The sequence below is a fragment of the Anthonomus grandis genome, chromosome 14 (genome assembly GCF_022605725.1).
Source record: "Anthonomus grandis grandis chromosome 14, icAntGran1.3, whole genome shotgun sequence".
Classification (NCBI taxonomy): domain Eukaryota; kingdom Metazoa; phylum Arthropoda; class Insecta; order Coleoptera; family Curculionidae; genus Anthonomus; species Anthonomus grandis.
The window spans coordinates 6,106,559-6,130,400 of record NC_065559.1 but is presented as its reverse complement, the minus strand read 5'-3'; the positions used below and the strand labels follow the sequence as shown (position 1 = coordinate 6,130,400).

At 30.6% G+C, this 23,842-nt stretch overlaps 2 protein-coding genes across 3 annotated transcripts in view; one reads left to right on the top strand and one right to left on the bottom strand.

Moving 5' to 3' along the window:
- Positions 1-23,842, bottom strand: part of LOC126744793 (kynurenine/alpha-aminoadipate aminotransferase, mitochondrial-like) — a 411,884-nt gene that overhangs the window by 7,970 nt on the left and 380,072 nt on the right. For both annotated transcript variants that reach the window (XM_050452353.1, XM_050452352.1), the window contains exon 2: positions 4,695-4,783. In XM_050452353.1, the coding sequence (XP_050308310.1) occupies positions 4,695-4,770 (76 nt within the window). In that variant the 5' untranslated portion in view covers positions 4,771-4,783. The remainder of the gene's footprint in view (positions 1-4,694; positions 4,784-23,842) is intronic.
- On the top strand, positions 17,713-21,974 carry LOC126744801 (proliferating cell nuclear antigen). The gene is made up of 2 exons (XM_050452362.1): positions 17,713-18,105; positions 21,289-21,974. Exons 1-2 carry the CDS (start codon positions 17,885-17,887, stop codon positions 21,848-21,850), a joined length of 783 nt encoding a protein of 260 aa, XP_050308319.1. The 5' UTR covers positions 17,713-17,884; the 3' UTR covers positions 21,851-21,974.

The following is a 23,842-nucleotide window of genomic DNA, read 5'->3' as shown; positions in this document are numbered from 1 at the left end:
TCTCGTTAAAGCCGGTTTCCTTCTACCAGCCTGGACACTTAAAAACTCAATGTAATTGATCTTAAACATTTTAATGGTAAAAACAAATGACACCACTTTGATAACAGGTATTCGAACGAAAAAATGAACACAAATAAAATAAAAGTGGCTTATTTATATACCTGAGTGCAGCTGGGATGATGCAACGCAACGAAGAACGTTATTTTCGGAGAATGATGCAACTTTAGGGAAGAATTGAAGGGAAAAAAATCAAGCTGAATATTCTGTTCTTAATTTATTATTACAGCATTAGCTTTTAAAAGAGTGACTAGAAACATTTTAATTAAGAAATTAGGGAGACTATCTTACTTTCACTTATCTGATAGGGGTTCATTGACTCACAACAACTCTAAGTCCTTTATTATCTTTATAATATATTGTGTTATTTGCATACGACACAATGTTGATGTAGCCAGCAAAGATATTTATCAAATGCAATAACACATGAACATTAAAGTCAACTCAATAAATGATTTTGCTAATTAGGTTAAAAAATGCAAACAATATGACATTTGGTATATTTGGGAAAAAGTCTAGAGGGAATCCTGTAAATAATGCAGTGGTATGTGGATTACTGTGAGTGAAATTAAATTGTTGAACATGATTTGGGATGATTGTCAAAAAAGTCTCTTAAGAACAATAGCTTTAAGAGATTTTTTTATTTCTGTGGTTTTATTTTCTCATTTTATATGCCTGTCTAATTTTAAATTTTATTAATTGATTTGAATGCATCTGGTTTATTGCTTTTTACTGTTTTTATATAATGATAATAAAATATTACTTCTATCGTTTTTATGCTACATTTTTATACACAGGGGGTGACCAAACAAGAATTTTAACTACATTTTTAAGTTTTTAATTGGAAAATATTTTCTTTAAAAAAGAATATTATAAACTGCCTCTGAATCTGTGTATTGATTAATTTTTTTTTTATATTTTTTTTTTATTTTTTGATAAACTCCTAATTGTTTTTTATTGCCATTTTTTTAATACAAAATTAATTAAAGGCTTTATTGTAATATAAGATTTTTTTTAGAATTCTTGGCAATTTTCTTTTATTTAATTTGTTTTTTAAACGAATGTTCTAGCTTTTTTCAAATGAATTTACCATTTTATTTTTTAATTCTATGATTAAAAAAAATTTCAAAAAAAAACGAATGATTGATAAACATTTTATACTGCCTTTAATTATGCCTGTTTTAACAGCCTCTTTCAGCCTTTAACTTATTTCTTATCTTTTCAATAAGTCAATTACTAGTGAGGTCCCAAATGTCTGTTTAAGAGAGGTGATAAAAGCCAAGTTTGAAATTATAGACTAATAAGTATTTCAAATTCCTTAACCAAAATTTTGGAATCAACAATACATTTAACCAATTTCAATTAGAATTTGCCCAACTGCATGGCTTTTTATCAGATAGATCGACAATTACAGCTTGACAATCATTTGATAAAGTAAGTCACAAAATATTACTTGACAGGTTAAGTATGCTTAGATTCTCGGATCAATTCAATTTATGACGTCTTACCTTACAGTAAAAGGTTAAACTGGAACAATTTGTATCTTATAAAATATCGGTAACATCTGGGGTACCCCAAGGCAGTAACCTACGACCTGTTTAAAGTAAATTGTCTTTAAATATTGATAAGGCTTCTTTGATAACTTTTACTAAAAAAGTAAACTACAATAATGCCTCCTATAATATTGCTCACAAAAAACTTGTCCGAAAATCTAATTGCAAGGACCTTAGTGTTTATTTTGAGAGTGGTCTTAAATCTAATGTTAATTATGAATATACTGTAAATAAAGCTCGTCAAATACTTGGCTTTGTTATAAAAGACACAAGGTTCTTTAGGGAAATTAATAGTATTATAAAATTGAATAATGCTCTTGTAAGACCCCATCTTGAGTATACTTCTGTTGTATGGTCACCACAAGCAGAAATCGTTGATAAATCACATAGAAAAGATACAACAAGTATTTTTTAGGTGTCTATACAACAAAAAGCATATTGATAAAGTTGATCCATACGTGTTTTCACACAGGAGCAAGCTTAAAGATTTTATAGTTGTGTCTTTGAAAAGCCGACAAGGGTCTACAGTTAAAATAAATTTACTAATATATGACATAATAATCTCGCAAATTTTAAAGGTTTATCAGTTTTAACCCTATTATTACCAAAGAGTTTAAGGTTGACTTCCTGTGGGTTATGCTCCGAGAATAACATTTTGCATTTGGCTATTGCAGAAGTGGATAGAAAATCAGAACTTTCCATCAGTTATATCAACCGAGTTATATCACCGATGTTTCAGGATTTTCAGAAAATCATATAATTAACTTCTACAAAATGCATCACTAGCAAATTGAGTGTTTTTTTCGACAGATATATTAAATAAAAGCATCTTTGGATCTTGGGATTATTTTCACTGACATTCATTTGAATGAATTCGTCTTTGTTCTTTCAGAGTCATTTAATTTCTAGAAGAAGGTCTGAATGATCATCCCATGAGATAATTCGAAAACAAAATGTTTGTCTGGATGCAGCAAAACCAGTATATGAACACTATTTGAAAATCATTGAAACTTTGGTCTTATTTAAGGAACAGTTAAGTGAAGATGCGACTACGTGACAAGAAGCTAGAGAACTTCAAATTGAATTAGATCTATTTGAAACAGCATTCATGCAGGTTCTTGGTTCAGGCATTTCTCACTTTTAAGTTTCTATGCTGTTATTAAATGATTGCAAGAATAGTTGATATTAGCATAGCTGATATGCTAAACGACTATCGTCGACTGATAACGCATGGAGTTTGAAGTTTATGAAAAGAAAGCGTTGAACATCCCACAGAATCAAGACGACTGTTTTAAGAAGAAGAAAAGGAAAGTTACTAGTCTGACAAATCACGAGTTGGGAAAGTTCAGTTGTCAGGTAGGGATAATTTTAAAATGAAAACTTTTATTGTAATCCTTGACAACGTCTTTCTTTCTTTGGGTACTGAATTTGGCAACATCGATTCAAATGAAATTCGTAAAAGATCATTTGAGGAAAACTTATATTTCGGACTTTGAGTTCTTAGTCGATGATGAAATTATTTACTTTTACACGTACTGTACTTAATACTAAACAAAAGTTGGAACGTAACGTTGATTATGTTATTATTTTTGTACGATTCTTCAAAAAATACAATTACGTGTAATGCTTTTAAGACCCCTTAAATTTATGTAGTCAATGATTTTTCAACACTAGTAACACACATAGAAACACAGACAAATTTGAAAAATTAGGCTATAGACAGGGCGGCCTTTTAGTAAATCTGGTACTGTCAGCAACGGGTTTCTCTTAACCTTTGGAGAGGGATAATTGGAGACTTTATAATTGGTTTGTTTTTTTATCTCGAAGATTGACAGTTTCTCCTGTCAAGCAGACATTTCTTAAAAACAAACTTACCCATATTACTTCAAAATGTTCCATTGATGACGAGATCGGTAATGTCGATAATGTATCTGCACATTTTACCACAACTGATGGCAATTTTTAAATGGAAACTATTACCGGCGATGGTGAGGTCGAAAAGATTTGGTACTCTGGCCAGCTAGATCACTCGACCTTAATCAGTTGGATGTTTATTTGTAGGGTCATTTAAAACAAATTGTTTACTCATCAACTGAGACGATATGAATGATCTTCGTCGGTGAATTAAAAATTAATTCAATCAAATTCGCAACATACGAGGTATTTCCGGAAAAGTAAAGAGATGGTATACACGATCCGGTTTTAACGGATTTAATAGAAGACCTTCGGATTATTCAGCAGAAGTATATTCAGCAGTCACTTTGAGAATTTGCTTTGAGGTACGCGCTATTATTAATGAAAGAGAGTATTTAATACGAAATCAAAAAATAATGTTAATGTAAATAAAGAGTTTCATTAAATTAACTATCGAATTTTGAACTAAATGCGTTTTGATGATACAGAATTGGGATTTTGGAAACATTAGATTTTTCACAAATATATTCGTAATCTACGATAAGCATTATAGATAACACGTCTGTTAAGCTCCTCAAGTAGCAGTCTTGACTTTTGTAACACCCTTTATAGCATATTTTAATATTATATACATAAATACACTTATATCTTTAAAATATTTAATATAGGGTAAAATCAATTTAAAAAGTATGAAGTGTATGCTCCTATGGTTATTTTTTCTGAAAAAAAAAACTATAAAACCAATAAAAGAATCAGTAATATTAGACGTTTAATAAACTTCTGTTGTGTCAATAGACCTTTTTTTATATTTTTAAACCCAAATTTTGAAATTTTTTTTTTATTCAATTATTTTTTTGGCAAAGATCATCGACATTCAAAGCCAATATCTTTGGCTCATATTTTATATCGTTAAAAAATATTTTATGCATTTCATGAGAATCCTTAACTTATATACATATCCTCAGAATATACCAGCAATGTACCTGGTGGCTCAAATTCTAGACCTATTCAGAATTGTTATTATTTGGATTCACGAATATCTATGGTTATGAAACAAAAAAAGAAATTGCAGAGAAATTATTTATTATAAAAAAAACCTTATAAATCAATAAATCAATTATTTTTTGTGAATACAGTGATAATTTTTGAAAAAAATTAATAAATACTTACTCAATTCTCTCGTTAAGGCAGGTCGTCTTCTACCGGCCCGTACACTTATAAACTGACTATAATCAATTTTAGACATAGTGGATAATAAATAATAAAATAGTTTAATAACAATGCAAAGTGAAGTACAAACAATAAATGAATCTTGCCTCCAATGCGGCTATTTTATATTCGAGCCCCTTCTGTAATGATGATGATGATGATGATGATGTTAATGATGTAACGTAATTTTTACGATAAAATGATGAAACAAACATATGAGAAAAATCATATCACTAACTCGATTTATTTTAAAGTTTGTTTGCAAATATGTTATTGATTAGGCAGCTTGTTATTATTTATGATGTGCTAGTTGTATGATGTTATGGTAATTTTTTCGTAAATTTACATCAGCTTCGATAACATTAATAATCACCCTATTATTCATTGATGTACCTACGAAATTGTTCTATGAATGGAAAATTAAAAATGAAAATTTCAGTTTTGTTTTTGAACCTATAAATGGTGCTTTCTCAATACGAGATAAGCGGCAAACGTCATGTAGTAAATATTTTTCTTTTTGTTCGGTTGGTGATTGTTTAAAAATAAGAAAAAATGATGTATGATGGAAAGGTTATATAAATAGTCAATATTATTGTAAAATAATAAATCAAAAAATTGGCCTAAATCGGTGCTTTACTAACAAAATATTTTGTTATAATTGTATTATTTATTATCCTTTGTTCTTTATTGGCCTACGTTTGATTATCAGTGTAAAACCTTATATTAATTTAGTACTTGTTATATGAAATACTATTAACTAAGTAATCTTCATAGATTTTGCAAAGCTCTTTGATATGACGAGCGTTATTCTTAGAAATAAAATATTTACACCTTACTTTTAGATTTAGACCTTTTTTGTTGTGCCATAGATTCGACAAATAAAAATATAACAACTACAACTAAAAAAAATAAAAAAGTCATATATACTTCATAGAAATATCTATAAAAAAGTAGAAAAAGTAGAAATAAACCTTCATACAGAAACATACAGCTTAATTCAGCAAATAAATGCAGGCAATCTAAAAATGTATATTTGGATACAGTTACAGTATCATTTAAAATCATCAGTCAAAAAAAATGAAACTACTTGCCAAGTATTCATCAAAAGAATAAAAAGCACAATTTGCCAAATATAACTAATAACTAATGCCATTTTGAAATTCTTCCCAACATTTTTTGCAGTAAAATATTTATTTTATTAGTATTTTTTGCAGTACCTAATAGGTACACAAGTAACATTGCAGTAACTAGCATTTTTAATCTGTTTAAAAACCAGTTTATTATTGTTAAAATTGTCAGTCTGATGCATGGTACAGTTGAAGGGCCCGCACGATCGCCAGACTTAACACATCTAGATTTTTCCTTTGAGAGTATATAAAAAGCAAAGTTTATAAAAAGTTTGAAGCTATCAAAAAGGATATTGAAGAACTAAAATCAATGAAGGTGGCAGCCTACCCAAATAATCTTGAAAAACAATATTCAGAGATTCTAAAAGCAAATTCAAAGGTTCAAATTATAGGCTATGCCGGAACTAAATCAGCAAATGAAATTGAAAAAACGAATCAAAACAAATGGATTGATAAGAAAGATAACTTGAATGTTACCTATATCAAAAAAACTAGGGATGGAAGTAATAAATCTACAGTATTCATGGAATGTTCTCCAAAGTTATTCAAACAATTAATGGAAGAAAAAAAGATTTATCTAGAGTGGGAAAGATATCCAGTGTATGAAGATTTTATTGTGACACATTGTTTTAACTGTCAAGGCTTTTATCACAAAAGTAATAAATGTGATAAGAATAAGGGATGTGCTAAGTGTTCTGGTTCACATGACATCGCACAGTGTAATATTCAATTGTTGAAGTGCAATAACTGTCATTTAGCAAACATGACATATAAAAAAAATTTAAAAACTGATCATTCAGCATTAGATCCTGCATGCCCATCAACTCAGTATCATCTAGGAATCATAAGAAGTAAAATTAATTATTCCTGTTAATTTAATGGTTTCAGTAATTCAAGATGAAATTTTGGAAGACTCGTCCTTAGACCCGCATATTGCCCAAATGATTGATAAAATTGAACTTAATGAACACATTTCTAGGGACAGTAAGTTGTTAAACATAAGAAGCATTAAAAAAAATTTCATTGAGTTGTTAATACTCTTTATTTTTATTATTATCTTGAGTGAATGTTTTCAAATCTCAAATATAAATAACTACAATATACCCGGTTTTAATACCTATTATAATAATGCAGACTTTAACAGAAATGATGGTGTTATATTATTTGTGAAAGCTTGTATCAATGTATGCTTTTCTTTTATTCGGTTGCCAAACTCATTAGTAACAATTGGAAGATTAACATTTAATAAAAATAACATTTCCTTTGGTGTTACTTCTGTCTACAAACCCCCACCGATATTAAAAAAGGTATTTATAGATGATATATATGAGTTCCTTCAAACAAATGCACAACTAAATAGTTATGAATTTTTTATAGGTGATGTAAATATAAACCTCTTAGATGTGGAAGACAATGATGTTGCTTACTATGTCGCATGTATGGCTGAATTGGGATTTCAATCTCTTATAAATTCTATAACCCGATTTGAAACCAAAACGTGTCTTGACCATATATTCGTTAAGTGGAAAAATAAATTTAAACATAATCTTGATTCATTCATACTAAGCACATATATTACTGATCATAGTCCTGTAATGGTTAATTTAAGTCCTACTAACAATTCCTCAATAGATACCAGACAATCACCAAAACAAAACTTAATATAGATAAAATGAAATTGTTGCTACAAAATTGGGATTGGTTAGATGTTGTAAGTGTAAATGACTCAGGAATTGCTATGAATAATTTTTTAGTAAGATATCTACAAATAATGAAAGACTCTCAAACGAAATATTTTGTTCTCAAAAATAATCTAAAAAAGGTTAAAAAATGCATCACAATAGGCTTAATAACTTCCATTAGGCATAGGGATAAATTAAAAAGCCAGTTATTCAGAAACTACAATGCTGAACTTGAATCACAATATAAGATTTATAGAAATAATTGAAATAAATTAATAAAAAAGACAAAAAATAAATATTATCAATATCAAGTAGATATAAATAAAAATAACTTAAAGAGTATATATAACATAATTAAAGACGCGACAAATAAAAAAGATAATAAGGCCAATAATATTCAGCTAGTAGGGGATAATAGGGAAACAATTCACTCGGATAAAGATATATCAAACTACTTTAACAAATACTTCATAAATGTAGGTATAGAAATGGAAAAAAAGATTCCTCCTTCAACACAAACATATGCAGTAGATTTTAATAATCCTCACTCAATGTTTCTTTGCCCTATAACAAAAAACCAACTTATTGAACATATATCTTCTCTAAAAAATAATTGTGCATCTGGTCATGATGGGGTTTTAACAAGGGTCATTAAACAAACATGTACTGAAATTCTTGATCCTCTTTTACATATAATGAATGTTTGTCTAGAAACCGGAAAAGTACCAAATTGCTTTAAAATGTCGATTGTGACTCCTATATTAAAATCCAGCAATGCCACTGCTGTAAAAAATTACAGGCCATTGAGCTTAATCACAAATTTTCCTAAAATATTAGAAAAGTGTATTAGGAAAAGGTTGGTTGAGTTTCTGGCTGCTAACCATGTCCTTTCACCACAACAATATGGTTTTCTTGAGGGTTCTAGTACCAATGATGCAATGATGACTTTGACATCTGAAATTGTTAAAAATTTAAATCTGGGCAAAAAAAGTATTGCAGTATTTCTTGACTTGGCTGTTTCTCATGAAAGACTTCTTAATGTGCTTGATTATTATGGAGTTAGAGGAACAGCGCTACAACTTTTAAAAAGCTATCTTACAGACAGATATCAGAGGGTTCGAATCAATAACACACTAAGTAGTGAATTGAGAATAGAAATGGGTGTGCCACAAGTCACTGTTCTGGGCCCCATTCTTTTCTTAGTTTACATTAATTCCATGTTAAAAATAAATATAGATGTAATATCAATTTCATATGCCGATGATACTGCATTAATTTTCAGTGGAAATACTTGGCCAGAGACTCAACAAAAAGCAATTAATGGGTTCAGGGTAATTAAAAGCTGGCTCTGTGTGAATAAATTGTCATTAAATCTTACTAAGACTAATTATATAGCCTTTTCATTAACTGAAGATAATAGACCTCCATTCTCAACTATATTAGTAGATAATGATAAAATTAATGAAGTTTCAAAAACCAAATATCTTGGGATAGTAATTGATAAGTACCTAAAATGGGGTCCTCATATTGATTATGTGACGAATAGGTTCAGAAATCTGCTACATACATTTTTTCTTCTCAGAGATATATTTGACAAAAACCTTTTACAAACAATTTATAAAAATTTGATAGAAGCTGTGATTCGTTATGGCATATTAGTATGGCGTGGGTTGTACAACATTTATTTAAATAAGCTTAACATAATCCAAAAATCGATTCTAAAAATAATGTATAAAAAGCCTAGGAGATACCCATCCCACTTACTTTTCACTGAAGAAATTCAAAATGTAAGATGTATTTATATTCACACAGTTGCCATGTATATCCACAAAAATCAAAATAAATTAACATATATCAATCATATGCATAATACACGTGGTAGAGCAGATCAATTAATTGAAATACCTTTAAGTCGAAACAACATCAATTTCAAATTTATTACTTGGCTTGGGCCAAAAATTTACAACATTTTACCCAAGCAAAGTAAAGACATAACACATATAACCTTATTTAAGAGAAAAGTAAAATCATACATCTATCAGTATTATGAAGAAAAATTTAAAAGTATGCTAAATTAAATTAAGATGCAATGAATGTATAATGTAAATTGATATTATGTGAACTAATTTAAAATTTATATATATTTTTTTTAATCTTGTTAACTATAATAAATTATTTATTTTATTTTTAGTACACACAGGTGTTTATACACCTACTAAGAAATTTGTTATTTTTTTACCATAGCATTTATATTATAAAACAAATTATGTATTAATTAAATGATAATTAAATAAAATCTCACCTGAAAATATCAATGATTTGAACTATCGAATTACTCGGGAATGTAGAGATATTAGCGGACAAACTACTTGCCAAGTACTCATCAAAAGAATAAAAAGCACCATTTGCTAAATATAATTTAATTTTCTTAAAAAATATCTTCGTTACAAGATTTCTTATATGGAATAACATTAAAGGACACTAAGTAGTCAGAGCCTTGTCTGATTCTATAAAGTATGCGATAATGTTGCTACTATACCTGGTATTGTAATGGTGTATATCTAAAAAATTTCTAAACTGGAAGATGTCTTTTAACAATATAAGGTAAATATTGATAAATGTAAGCGCAAAGTACCTACTGCCTACTATAATCTCTATACCCTAAGTCAACCATGGTCTTGATTCATCTCCATTAAAGCTTAAAGATTGCCTGTGCATGCCAAGAATAAGCCCAATTTAAAATTAGACAAGGATGCAGTAGCCCTTAAGTATCTTATCATGAAAATCACTGTACTCAGTTTGCCTAAAAGGTGATTTACATGTTCTTTTCATATATCGTAATCTATTTTCTTTTTTATATTTTCTTAGTTCTGTTTAATGTCTGTATAATTTTCTTATTTTGTTAATACGATATAGGGTAGTATCTCCGCCTTTCTCTTTGAGTAAGGTGGCATCGCTTTTCATAATCGTGATTCGATTCTTTTTGTCTCAAATCTATATCTAATCCTACTTGGACCCAGTTAGATTCTGCAAACTGCATAGATCATGTGGATGTATTAAAATCACAAGAGATGAGCACATAAATAGTACAATTCTAATATACTGATTTAAAACATGCTTAGATAAATATGAATAATTATGTCTTCCAGGCAGTCGATCACCTGAATTCCCTTATATTCACACTTAAATAACACATGAACTAACGTGATATCACGTTTGCTAAACGTGATAAGAATTTTATTTTTTATAGGCAAATAAAATATTTTGAATTGAATTAAATTTAGCATCTAAGGTAATTTCTAGAAATTTTGTGTGTGAGACCACACCTGGTATATTAAGTGAATTTCTTTTTAAACTACTTGTTGGTCTTCGATGCATTTAGGGAAAGTCTATTTGCCAAAACCATTCATGACTATTTTTATTCCTATCAGAAGCGAAATATCTACTGAATAACATTACTAGTATCATTTGCAAAAAAGACAGATTTTAAATGTTGAATATTTGGAAGATCATTAAGCAGAGGACCAAGGTCAGAGTCCTGTGGGACAACATGATTTGTACTTCTGTCAGTTGACATATTGTTCATAAAACAGACATATTGACTGCGACCTTGAAGGTATGACCTAATTAGTCTCACACCATCAACATCCAGAGGGTATTATTTTAATTCGTGGATAAGGATCCCATGAACGACCCAATCAAATGCTTTAGTGAGGTCACAAAAAGACGCATATGAATCGACTCCCAATTCCCATCTTTCCGTGATATTTTATGTGAGTCTATCTATTTCCCATGTTAAAGATTTGTTAATTCTTAAACCAAATTGGGGTCTGCAAATAGATTATTTTTTCAAATTAAATGCTTAATTGATCCTTTAACATTAGTTAGAAATCGGATGGGAATTTGGTCAATGGAACAACTATTTATGAAAAGACAATATCAGAATTTAATGATTTTTTTTAGTAATAGTGTGCCGAAAACAAATTTCAACACTAATAATGACATTTTTGAATAAACCTTAATCCTACTGCTTTTAATCCAGTGACTCTGACAGTGACAGTGAGGGCTTTGACATAATAAATATAAATAATATTAATCTTGCATCTCCTGCAAATTAGTCCATATACAGTGCTTTAATTTAAAAAAACAAACAACCCTTGAAAATTGGAACGCCCATTGTGTGACACATTTCATTTTAAGCAGTCTTAAGGTCGGTTAACGTATATAAGCAAATAGTAAGCAAAAATGTGTGGTAATAAAAGATATTTTTATCAACTTAGACTTTGGTAGGTCAAATGGTTGCCTCATAGTGTCACACATTATTTTAAATGGCAAACATCTTAGTTTGCCAAAAAAACTGATGCAAGTTGAAGCGTTTTACCAGTAAAAATGTAAGGTAATAAACAGTTCATTGGGTCCAAATACTTTTCTTTAAATATGCATTTATTATTTGCGAGAAAATATTTATTTTATTAGTATTTTTTGCAGTGCATTTTTAATCTGTTTAAAAACCAGTTGAATATTATTGTTAAAATTGTCAGTCTGACGCATGGTACAATTGAAGGGCCCGCACGAACGCCAGACTTAACACATCTAGATTTTTCCTTTGAAAATATTTAAAAAGCAAAGTTTATAAAACCTCACCTGAAAATATTAATGATTTGAAGTATCGAATTACTCGCGAATGTAGAGATATTAGCGGACAAACACTTGCAATGTTCGTGAGGAATTTCAAAACAGACTTTACTATTATTTCGCGAATAACAGGGACAGATTTTGAGTACTTAAGGAAATAAATTTTGTGAACTGATTAAATTGTTTGTTTTAAACACCTTTTTACACTGTTTGTAAGTCTATAAACTTTAATTTTTATACACCGTTGAGTGATAGATTGTATATGCCCTTTAAAACGATATATTATACTATAGGATAGCCATTTGACATACGAAAATATGACGTCGATAAAATATTCATTATTCCCAGGCATTTTAGCCACGAACTTAATAAATATAAAATGAAATAATAAAAATGACCACTGCCTGGTGGCCGCCATTTTAAAAGCGGTTGTGTCTTTATGTTGGTCACTCTGAATATTTTTAGTGTTGCCAACAAAAATATATTTACAAATATGGTATTAAAGTTGACGACGCTGACATTTAACGTGTGAGTATTGCGGATTGCTTAGTTTTTGGTGATTGGTTGTATCATCTGCAAAAGGCGATATAGGTTCGTCCTTATTTAATACGTGGATAATGTATCATCATCCTTATTTAAACGCATTTGGTTCAGTTAACTTTTTAGTTTAACAACTCTTTATTTTTACTCTCGACACGTGTTTCGCTAACAATGTTAGCACCTTCGGGAGAAGATTTAAACTCCCGTTAGTTTTAATTGTTCATTTCCCTGTACACAATAATAAAGTACTTATGTTTTCGAACTTCTACCCAAACATTTCGGAAAACTTTTTGACTGGCATTCTGCTGTAATTCGTCTAAAATCAGCAATATCAGTATATAAACGAAAAATAAAGAAAGAAGTCTAAGAGGGTTAAATCTGGTAATTTTAGAGGCCATTCAATTGGTCCCTTTATGCTAATCCATTTATCGGGAAATCTCTCATTCAACCACTGTCTGCTGAAATGTTAACAAATCCTCCTGTAAAATTTAATTACCCTCTGTACCAATTTGAGATTTGACCTCATGGGTGATAAGAGAATCAATAGTCTCTTTAAGCATATTAAGGTACAGATCACCTGTCAAGTTTTCTTGAATAAATAAAGGATTAGCGTAACGGCATTTCCAAGAATACCAGCTCAAACATGAACTTTTTGAGAATATTGTGTATGTTTTCTTCGAAAAATTCTTTATTAAAAGTCATTAATAAATTTTTAATGGGCTTTAGAGCTAACAAACTGGTACTAAGCCAACCATGCATTGCACTAAGACCAACTGCTGCCAATATCTTCAACTTTGTTAAAACTAACGAATATTTAAGGTTATGTTTTTTTTTTTGAGGCTCTACTCTTGAATCAATATTTTTATAAGACCAACCTCGGAGCTAATAATTCTTAGCTGTTAGGACTTAATTATAGTTGATCACTGAAGATGATATAAGAAATGATAAACGTTTCAGAAACTTTATGAATAAAATTATAACGGCAAAAAATAATTATTATAAGTCAAAGATAAACAAATCAAAAAGCGATCATAAACAAATTTGAAAAGAATGCATATCGATTAGAAATAAACAATTCGTTTATTACTGATGATAATGGGGTGGTGAAACATTTAATGATCTTTTCATTAATATAGGAAAATCCATTTAAGACAACATTGACGCATATCTAAATATCAGGTATGTAAATAACTTAAATGCAGACTCTTAAATTCATTGAAAAGCCATTTGGCGTAGGGAAAGGATTAACGTACCACATTTTTTAATAACAAACATATTTTAAAATTACACTTTATTACAATTAATTAATCTATCATTTACAACTTCTGTTGTTTCATCTAAGTGGAAAATATCAATAGTCACACCTATCTATAATTCTGGTAAAAAAGATATGAATAATTATGGGCAAATATCTGTTATAAATAAATTTGCGAAAATCTTAAACACGTTTAAAAAAAAAATTATGACATTCTTAGCATCCAAGAGTTTACTCTAATCAATTTGGGTTAACTGAAAACAAAAACACCGAGGATGCAATTTTTAACCTTAGGAAAGCAAAAAGGAAAATTGGAATGTGTTTATGGACTTGACAAAGGCTTTCGACACAGTTTCTCGCAAAATACTTTAACGATTTTAACCGCCGCGAATAGACAAGCTATTCTTCGTCATTCGAGAATCATCGCTACAGTGAAAACACTTCGCGCGACATCTCTGGAGACACGTGGAAGTAGGTATATAAGGTGCCCTTGCCGCTAGGAGTCGGGATATTTGCGCAAATTTTAAATCGAAATAAATGTTTCTGTCAAGTCTTAAGGGATTGTGTCTAGTGCTTACGTGTGTAATAAACTAGTTGACTATTTATGGGCATCTAAGTGTTTTAATTCACATCTTAATAAATGGTAAAAATAATCAAATACTTTTTAATACAGTTGAAGATATTGGCAGCAGAGAAGGTCCCTTACATTTGCTAGAAACTTATTATCTCTCCAGTCGAGTTCTATGCAACAAAATAAATGACCCTTTTAATGGAGCATAATGTGTTGATACAGAGGTGCCCCAAGGTACTGTGGTGGGACTCATTTCCTTCGTAATATACGTAAGTAATACTGGAAATATTTTTCAGGAGGCAATGTTATATATAATAATATGGAGATAATAGTGTTTTCTGGATTGAAGTATGCCAAAGGGTGAAGATAGTCTCAGTTCAATGCATGGTGGGCTTAGTACCAGCTAAATAAAGATCTCATGTGTTTTATTGTAGAATTTTCTCTTTCCCAAATAAAAATCTTTGTCGAAGTAAAATAATCAATAAATAGAAAATCAATTCTTTAAATTCGATTTTCTTCATATCAATAAACAATTTTAATGGTGTAACCTACTCTTCTAATCATTTTTACTGCAAGGAGGCCCAATGTAATAATTTTGGTGTAAACACTATCTCGAAAATCAAAATCTCAATGCAGGCAAGTTTAATTGTTTCTGCAAATTTGAAATGCAATCTCTAGATCGAAGATCAACGAAATCATCGGATGAGATATCGACCAAGTCAAACTAATTTAAAAATCTATAATTTTAACTGCCTCACTTTAAATAATACTCAATATGTTAGTTTTTAAGTGGGAATCATATAGCTTTCTTAAATAAAAAAATTAGCTGCATCTCCAAACGTCTTAGGCCCATTACACTCTTAGGATAATTATGGTTTAACTTTGTCGTTTAGTATTAAGAATAAGTAACTTACTTACAGTTATTATTTGTCTTACGCTAACTATAATTAGAGAAATGGCTTTTTATACAAAACTTTTGAAATAAAAGTAATGAGTAGTATAAATATACTAATTCATAATTTTATTTAATTATCAGTGACAATGGTTCTCCATTTTAGGTCCTTAAGTGTAATTAATTGAATAATAAGAAAAAGTGAAATTATAGAAAAACTTACAGAAAGCTTTCGAATGAAAATATTTCTTTCATAAGTTTTAAGTTCGAATATACAACTACAATCGAAATGTTTTGTTGCAATTTCATTAGCAATATTATATAGTTTCTACTACGTATGAAAGTATTCTAAATTACCAATGGAGATATTCCAAGAACATTTAGATAAGACAATACAAAAATTTAAATTTTTCTCTTTATCATCCAGGAAAATAGTTGTTTTATTCTCGGGTCTATAATGTTTTTCCCAAAAATGGGGAGAAATTATGACGTCAATGTCGTTTAGATAATCAATATTATAAAAAAATTAATTAAAAATTTGGCCTAATTCGGTACGATTTTATCTAAATATGTTGTTATAATGAGTATTACTCTCTATGCGTCATTGGCGTACGTTTTGCTATGATTGTGAAATTAAACAGGAATATTTACACAGAAAGTTTCAAAACTTGATATAGTTATTATTAGTAATATGTTTATTACTTGTATTTGTTATTATGAGTAATATAATTATTAGTTTTGATTCTTCATTTTACACTATTTCAGTTAAGACATAATTTTTTGATCGTAATTTTGGCATCATATTGTCCAATAATCGGGATTCATTTTCCATTTGCTGACATTAGGGCGCTTCATACTGTTGAATTTTGCAGTGATCTTCGGTACTATCGAGCTTTCACAAGGTCGTGACAGTTGGTTTAATCTTATATGTGGGGCTAGATAGCATCCAGTTAACTTGCGTCCCCAAAAATTTTTCTGGTTCTTCATAAAATATATTTATCATATCACTAAGAGCCTTGTTCATAAAAAAATTATCCCAAACAGAACCTGACATAAACATTGAAACAGCATTATAGGCAATTGACTTAAAGTCTCTGTAATAACCGTTACTTACAAGTTCAGTTTTTTTTTGTATAAGAAAATGAAGTAAAGATAAAAGTTAGGTTAAAGGTTCATTAATGCCCATCAGTTTTAGCTTATGCAATAAAATATTGTGTCAAACGCCTTGGAGAAATCTGTATATATTGTGTCCAACTGATATCCTTTCTGAAAGCTTCCAACAAGAAGTCCACCTGAGTAAGAAGGTTTCATTTCGTAGATTTGCGGGGTCTAAAGTCAATAAAACTGCTGATAATTTCTTGAGTGGGGACATTAACATTATGGTGTGAATAAACTGCAGAAACATAATCAGCAAGCATGTTACCAATCTACTCTCCAGCACAACTTGTCTTGTCTGAAGATTTTAGTGTATTTGAAAACGATCTATTTTTCCTTTTATGGTCAACAGATGATCAAAATTTCTTTATTATGTTAGAGTCAACAGCTGCTTCAGTGCAGTGAACACTTAAAACATTGAAAGTGTTTCAATGTTCTAAGACCGAACATATTGTCTGTAGCATTCCAATGTCAGATCCTTGCACAGCTGTCTCAACCTGGAAAGCTCCCGATAGTCGGTAGCTGATCGTCTTTGCTTATATTTTTTATGCATTTTTTCTTATCGATAATAAAATTTTCAAGTTCAATTAAAACCCATACTAGGAATAAATCAATTGCAATAAAGATAATTTCGTATAAGAATTGGGTGGGAAAATACAGCTCCTATGGGTAACATGCAAGTTTACAGATCTAAGTGAAACAAAAACGTGTTTATTAATATCAGGCACTTGAAGGCGTTTACTAGGTATAGATATGAGTATGGCAATTAAGTTACTTAAGCGGTCCTAGCGATAGATATTAAAATCAGTGAAGTTCTGCATCATAAGTGCTGCCATGCAACCAAGTTTGTGCAAATAAAATTATGTCTTACTGACAGACTGGTGAGTTATTTTGTAGCACATCGAACTTAGTTCTTAAGTCTTGAGTGTTCTGGTAATATACCAACAAACTTTCATTGGAATTTGGCCGACTTAGTTTTGTTAGATAATTTCAGGAACTCCTTGAAAATATCTATTCATATGAATTCGGCCTTAGTCGCACTATTTGTGAAACCCCATGACCCCTTTTGTTGGACATGACATTTGACCTATGCTTAATGTCATGTGTCAACTGTCACCATGCGCGCCAAACAAACGTTTTTCGCGCCTTTTTCTTTCATTCTGTGTGTGCAGCTGAACTCTGCTGAACTGGGGTTAAACCTCTTTGCAATTTATTAACGGTTTCGTTTCTTATTTTCTGCATTTTTACTTAACCTTCTACGTTAAGCTTTTATCAAATATTGTCACAAACCAAAATGTTCGAGGCCAGACTAGTGAAAAGCTCCGTATTCAAGAAAGTCTTGGACGCCATCAAAGACCTTCTCACCGATGGGTCGTTCGACTGCTCGGAATCGGGTATCCAGCTCCAGGCCATGGATAACTCTCACGTTTCCTTGGTCTCATTAAATCTGAAATCCGATGGATTCGATAAATTCCGTTGTGACAGGAATTTAACCATGGGCATGAATATGCAGAGGTAAGTCTCGGGAAGGGTCTACTCAGATTAGTTTAAATGTAGCTTTAAAGATTTAAAAGAATATAGTCCTTTTAAAGCAATTACTCTGCTCACAACCCAATTGTAATTATCTTAACCCTTTGCACTCGAGGGCTCTGTAGTGGAGTATATATATATTGTATTCATATGTACATTCTAAAACTAATGTAATGCTTCATAGAGGAGCCCTCGAGTGCAAAGGGCTAATATTGACTAGAGGCATTCAAAGCATACATGGAACAGAATAGGGGCACCAATTTACAATATTGGGTTAGGTAACAATAATAATAGTAATAAACAAATTTATTTCAAGATAAATTGTCAAATATACAACCACCAACAAGTGTAACAGTCATCGTCATCTTATAGTCAGGCAAAAATTTGAACATGATCACAACTTGAGCCCTCTCCTGTTCCTGGCTTACACATGTGATTTACCTTCAGAACTAAAATGTTGGGTATCAATGTTTGCTGACGACACAAAAATATATGCAGTTCTTCTAACTTCTCATCAACAATTGCACACTGAACTTGACACTATTTGGAAGTGGTGCAGTAAATAGTACCTTCCTCTTAACATAGACAAGTGTGTGGTGTTACATTTAGAAAAAAATAATCCCCAGCTACCCTACCAAATAAATAACATTGGACTTAAAAAAGTCAAATCATATTGTGATCTTGGAATAATAGTAACTAAGGATCTTTCTTGGTCCCAGCATATTGCCTCCATTGTGAAACATGCAATTGATTGATTGATTGGTTAAATAAATAAATATGCAAACTTGCTAACTTTTGATAAACAAAAGCTTTGTGGATTTAATTTTCACATTCAGAATCCTTTATAATTATTTGGGCAGTGATCTAAATGAACTATTTCAAAGAAATCAGGATATTAGACTTCATGGTCACACTTAAAAAAACAGATGTATAAAACAAAAACATGTCAACTGTTTTTGCCTAATAGAGTGTTTGATGTTTGGAATTCAATACCCGTAGATGTCATAACTGCTCCTTCTGTAAACTGTTTTAAGAATCGTCCGGATAAATTGGACATGTTTAGTGTTTAAATTTGGAAGCTGATATTTGAAGATTTATTGAAATATATTGTAATGCCTACTTAGTTCATGTCGCTATACAGAATGTAAATTCTTGGCTTTTATCTAATAAGATAATAATAATAATAAATAATGATATAAAAATAACAAACAATTACTGTTTTGTCAACTTTTGTAATATTAAAATATACTCACTGGGGAACCTTAGTCTTCTTGCAGTAACTCAGTTTACATCAACTAACACAATGTTACATTCCAATATTTGGTTGTATATGGTAATAGGATTTCTCTTGATAGTAAGGGCTTCCCCAGACTCTCCGCTGTCACTAAACAGTAAGCATCTCAACATATTTCATTCATTTAAATAATGGTGTTATATGAGAAGACCAGTTTAAAAATTCATCAAGATATAGTCCCAAAAACTTAAAATTCACTGGAATTTTTTTTTTATAAGTTTAGCTTTAGGCCATTTTCTATAAACCATTGTGTCACTCTTTGTAAAAGATCTTTATTTGCTTCTTTTAGATCATCAATATCTTTTGTGTCTATTATTAGATTTGTATCATCATCAAAACTAATATATAGAGAAAACTAAGAGATTTCTGTCCTGGCAGTCATAGGCTTTCGATAGGTCATTTGTATATGGCAACTACTATTTCATCCCTTTCAAAGTATTGAAGCACTGACATTATATACATTGTAACACTAATCTCTTTTGAGAGGGCCACTATCCATTGCTAAGTTATTCTTATACTATGCTTATGTTATGCTTTATATTAATCTTCACGAGAAGATTAAAGATTTTTTTTCATTTTAATGCACCTTTTGCAAACTGCAATAGGGTAATTTAAGAGAGAACTTATGGATAGTAGTATGGAAGAGGATATATGCATTTTAAGACAGCCTCTAAGTTTCCAATTTCAAATATCCTTTATTTGCCAAAAAAAAACAATTATTTCTCAATAGTACGAACAGCATTGCTGATCATATGGAAAGCTTCTGCAAAATGAGGAAGTTATGGTAAATAAGTTTCCTCAAGGCAACATCATGAACATCGACATACCTGACATTGGATCTTATTTTGAATACTATCATTACTGTTTTGGTAAAAGAATAAAGCTAACTAAGGATGAAGTTAGAAGTTTCAAGATTAATGCTCTTTACTATTTTACAATTAACTCCTTTAGTTGCAAGGGATCTGAGATTATCCAAACTGCTAAAAATCAATAACCATAACTGATTTTATTAATTTCTGACTATATACATTGAAAAACATTACCACTAAATTGAGTAGGGAGTGATACAGATCACCTAGTCGGAAGGCCAGATATTAGAGTTCTTTTTAGCAAAAAGAGAAGTTATTCATAGTATCATTTCAAAGAACTGAAATGCCTTCCAACTCATTAAAACTGTGTATATGGTTTAAAAAAAATATATTGAAAAATATAACATTAATCTGAAGATGCATAATACTGAGATAACCAGAAGTAGTGCCAAAAGATATTTAAAACATATAAACTTGCATGGAAACCTTTAAATGAATTACAAAACTAGTCTCAACACAAATAAATTTATTTTGTTATTTTGAAATAACATTTTAAAATCTAATGAAGAACTAACATTGAACACTAAGAATAGGTATAATGCAAGAAAAAGAATCAATATTTATTTGAAACCAGCCATGCTAACAAAGCAGCTATCCAATTTGACAATTATTATAATTTAACCTGTAACTGATATGTTGTTTGTTCTGAAACCAACAGATTGCTGAATAGGAACATTACTTACTTTATATTCATTTGACAATAATTATTAAGATGTTGCACATCAAGAAAACATGTATTACATACATCTATTTTAAATGCTGTACATTGTAACTGATTTTGTTTCCAATACATACAGTGTCTAAAATCATTGACGAGCATTTAAAAGAAAGAATGGTGATCCTAAATTCATTCAAACATTTCATGTTTGATGATTTAAGTAAACTTACTATTTCAAATTCCTTTAAAAGAAGATAGATACTTGGGTAAAAACTTTTTAAAACTACATAGGTAGATGTTTCATCCAAAAATGTTCACCATGTTTTTTTTTTTTTGTTCAATTTCAGTCTTGGCAAAGTCTTCAGATGTTGCGGACCAGATGACACAGTGACCATCAAAGCTCAAGACGATGCTGACACAGTAACATTCATGTTCGAATCAGAAAAAAAAGACAAAACATCCGACTATGAAATGAAACTGATGAACTTGGACCAGGAACACTTGGGAATCCCTGAAACTGAATTTTCTTGCATCATCAAAATGCCTTCGGCTGAATTCGCTCGCATTATCAGAGATCTGTCCCAGTTTGGTGAGTCTATTGTCATTTCTTGCACCAAAGAGGGAGTCAAGTTCTCTACTCAAGGTGACATTGGTACTGGAAATGTTAAAATTGCACAGACAAATAATTTTGATAAAGAGGAGGAGTCTGTTATTATTGACCTGCAGGAACCAGTCACTTTAACATTTGCTTGCCGATATTTGAACTCTTTTACAAAAGCGACTCCTCTGAGTGAACAGGTTTCCTTATCAATGTGTGAAAATGTACCACTTGTTGTGGAGTATCAGATACCAGAACTGGGTTATTTGCGTTACTATTTAGCCCCAAAGATTGAAGAGGATGAGAACTAAGTTATTATGGCAATGCTGTTAAACTTTACAGAATATTTTAGATTTTAAGTTTGCACCAGTCTTTTAAGTTATACACAATAAGGAATTTGTTTTTAATACTATTATAAAGTATTTTTTTATGTAATTTGTTTTTTTTTTTTTGTTCAAAGTCCTATATGAGCCTATCAAAACACAATGACACCTTATTTAATAACATACCTGAAGTGCAAAAAAATATTTTTGCAAGTACTAATATTAACTCCTTGATTGTACATTGTTATTTGTTTCTAAAGAAGTTTCTTGGTAGTTTACCAGGCAGCTTATATTAAAAACATTAATATACAAAGGATCTGCTTCAAAAAAAGTGGACTTGCATTTTATATTTGTATTTCTGCTTTGAATTGTCATAGTCGATGGTTTTGGGGGAATAGTGCTTGCACAATATATTTATATGCAGACTAAAAAAAATGCCCTAGAAACATTGGTATATGGAATGGCATATTTCTCATGCAAGAAGGCAAAATATGCCTGCTTTCCAAAAAAAAAAACTATTCAGCATTTATCTGCGTTATCCCCAATTTTGATAATAGTCTAAATGAACACCTAAGTATTTGTAGCAAAGCTAACATACAATTAGAAAAAATCGTTTATTAGGTGCTATACACAATTTTATTGGTTATTTTTGTGGTAAAAGATATTGAACAATGCAGATATATGCAACAGTCAAAGCACGAAGTTCAAAGAAACAGTGGCAGCAACAGTCCTAATATGAACTTCATACATATTAAGACTTCCTTTGAAACGAATCGAGTTTCACAGCTTGGAAGTGGTTTTTGACGCGTCTTTAGTGTTTTTAATTTAAGTTAATTTGCGTGTCATTACAACACAACTGACTGAAGATATTGCGCCCCACTACCGAGTGCGGGAATAATCCACCGTTTTTCAGCTCGATTTATGTACACGATAATAATGCTCAGATACCTGATTATGAAATTACCAAAATCTATCGTGATATTGCAATAAGATGTATTGCGGTTTAAAAAAAGAAAAGTTTGCGATTATCTAGAAGGAGAGCCATATTCTAATTTTTAAGGCGAGAGGTAGAGGAGACATTGCAATTGACAGAGGGATTGGTGGATGACCAACATGGTTTTGTCAAGGAGAGATCTATGTCCATGAATCTGGTAGTTTATGAGACTGCTCTTTTGAGCGCCTGCGAGAGTAAATATCCTAGGCAGACACTATCTACACGGATTTCTTCAAGGCGTCTGATAAAAAGAGTAAATCAACGACTTCTTTGAGCTAAGTTAAAAGCCATGGGCTTTAGTGAATTGTCTTTGAAATGGTTGGGCAGCATGCTGGTGCGTCGTAGACAAAACGTTAAAGTCAGTGTGCACCTCTCTTCTTTTCAGTTTGTTTGTTAATGACATATACAGCAGTGCATGATGCAGGAAGTTTGCAGATGACTGGCATATATTTATTCTGTATCTGATGCAGCTGTTTAGCAGCAATGCTTGGATAATTTCTTTTATTGGTGTAGTATAAACCTCCTCTTTCTTAATTTATTTATTTAGCGTTACAAATACCAAAGGATAGTAATTTGTTGTAAAGTGGCAGGAAGAATAATAATTAGGAATTTACTTAATCTAATAAGAATATAGAATTAGAAACACTTAAAGACACCTCATGTCTGTAAGCGATATGCCTCAGCTTTAGTAAATGTTCTTACATTCGTTTTTTTTAGAAATCAATGCGATTGACACAGTCTATACTATTAAATAGTGACAACTTAAAAAGGTTAACTCTGGTAAGGGATGACACCAAAATCACTTTTCAAGATCATTATTATAATGCAATGAAAACTTTGGGTTTTAATCTAAGGTCAATGCGTAATTTGTCTCCATGTTTAATAATTTAATACTGCCCTTTGGTAAGATCTTAATTAGACTAATTGGAGTACTCATTTGCGTTTTGGTCTCCATTCTATGCTGTTACATTACTACTACTATAATT

What these genes read in the sequence shown, in the direction of transcription:
- LOC126744801 (XM_050452362.1), top strand. Translation starts at nt 17,885, where the DNA reads ATGTTCGAGGCCAGACTAGTGAAAAGCTCCGTATTCAAGAAAGTCTTG. An exon ending in ATGGGCATGAATATGCAGAG is followed by an intron (nt 18,106 to 21,288) that starts GTAAGTCTCGGG and finishes GTTCAATTTCAG; the next exon opens with TCTTGGCAAAGTCTTCAGAT.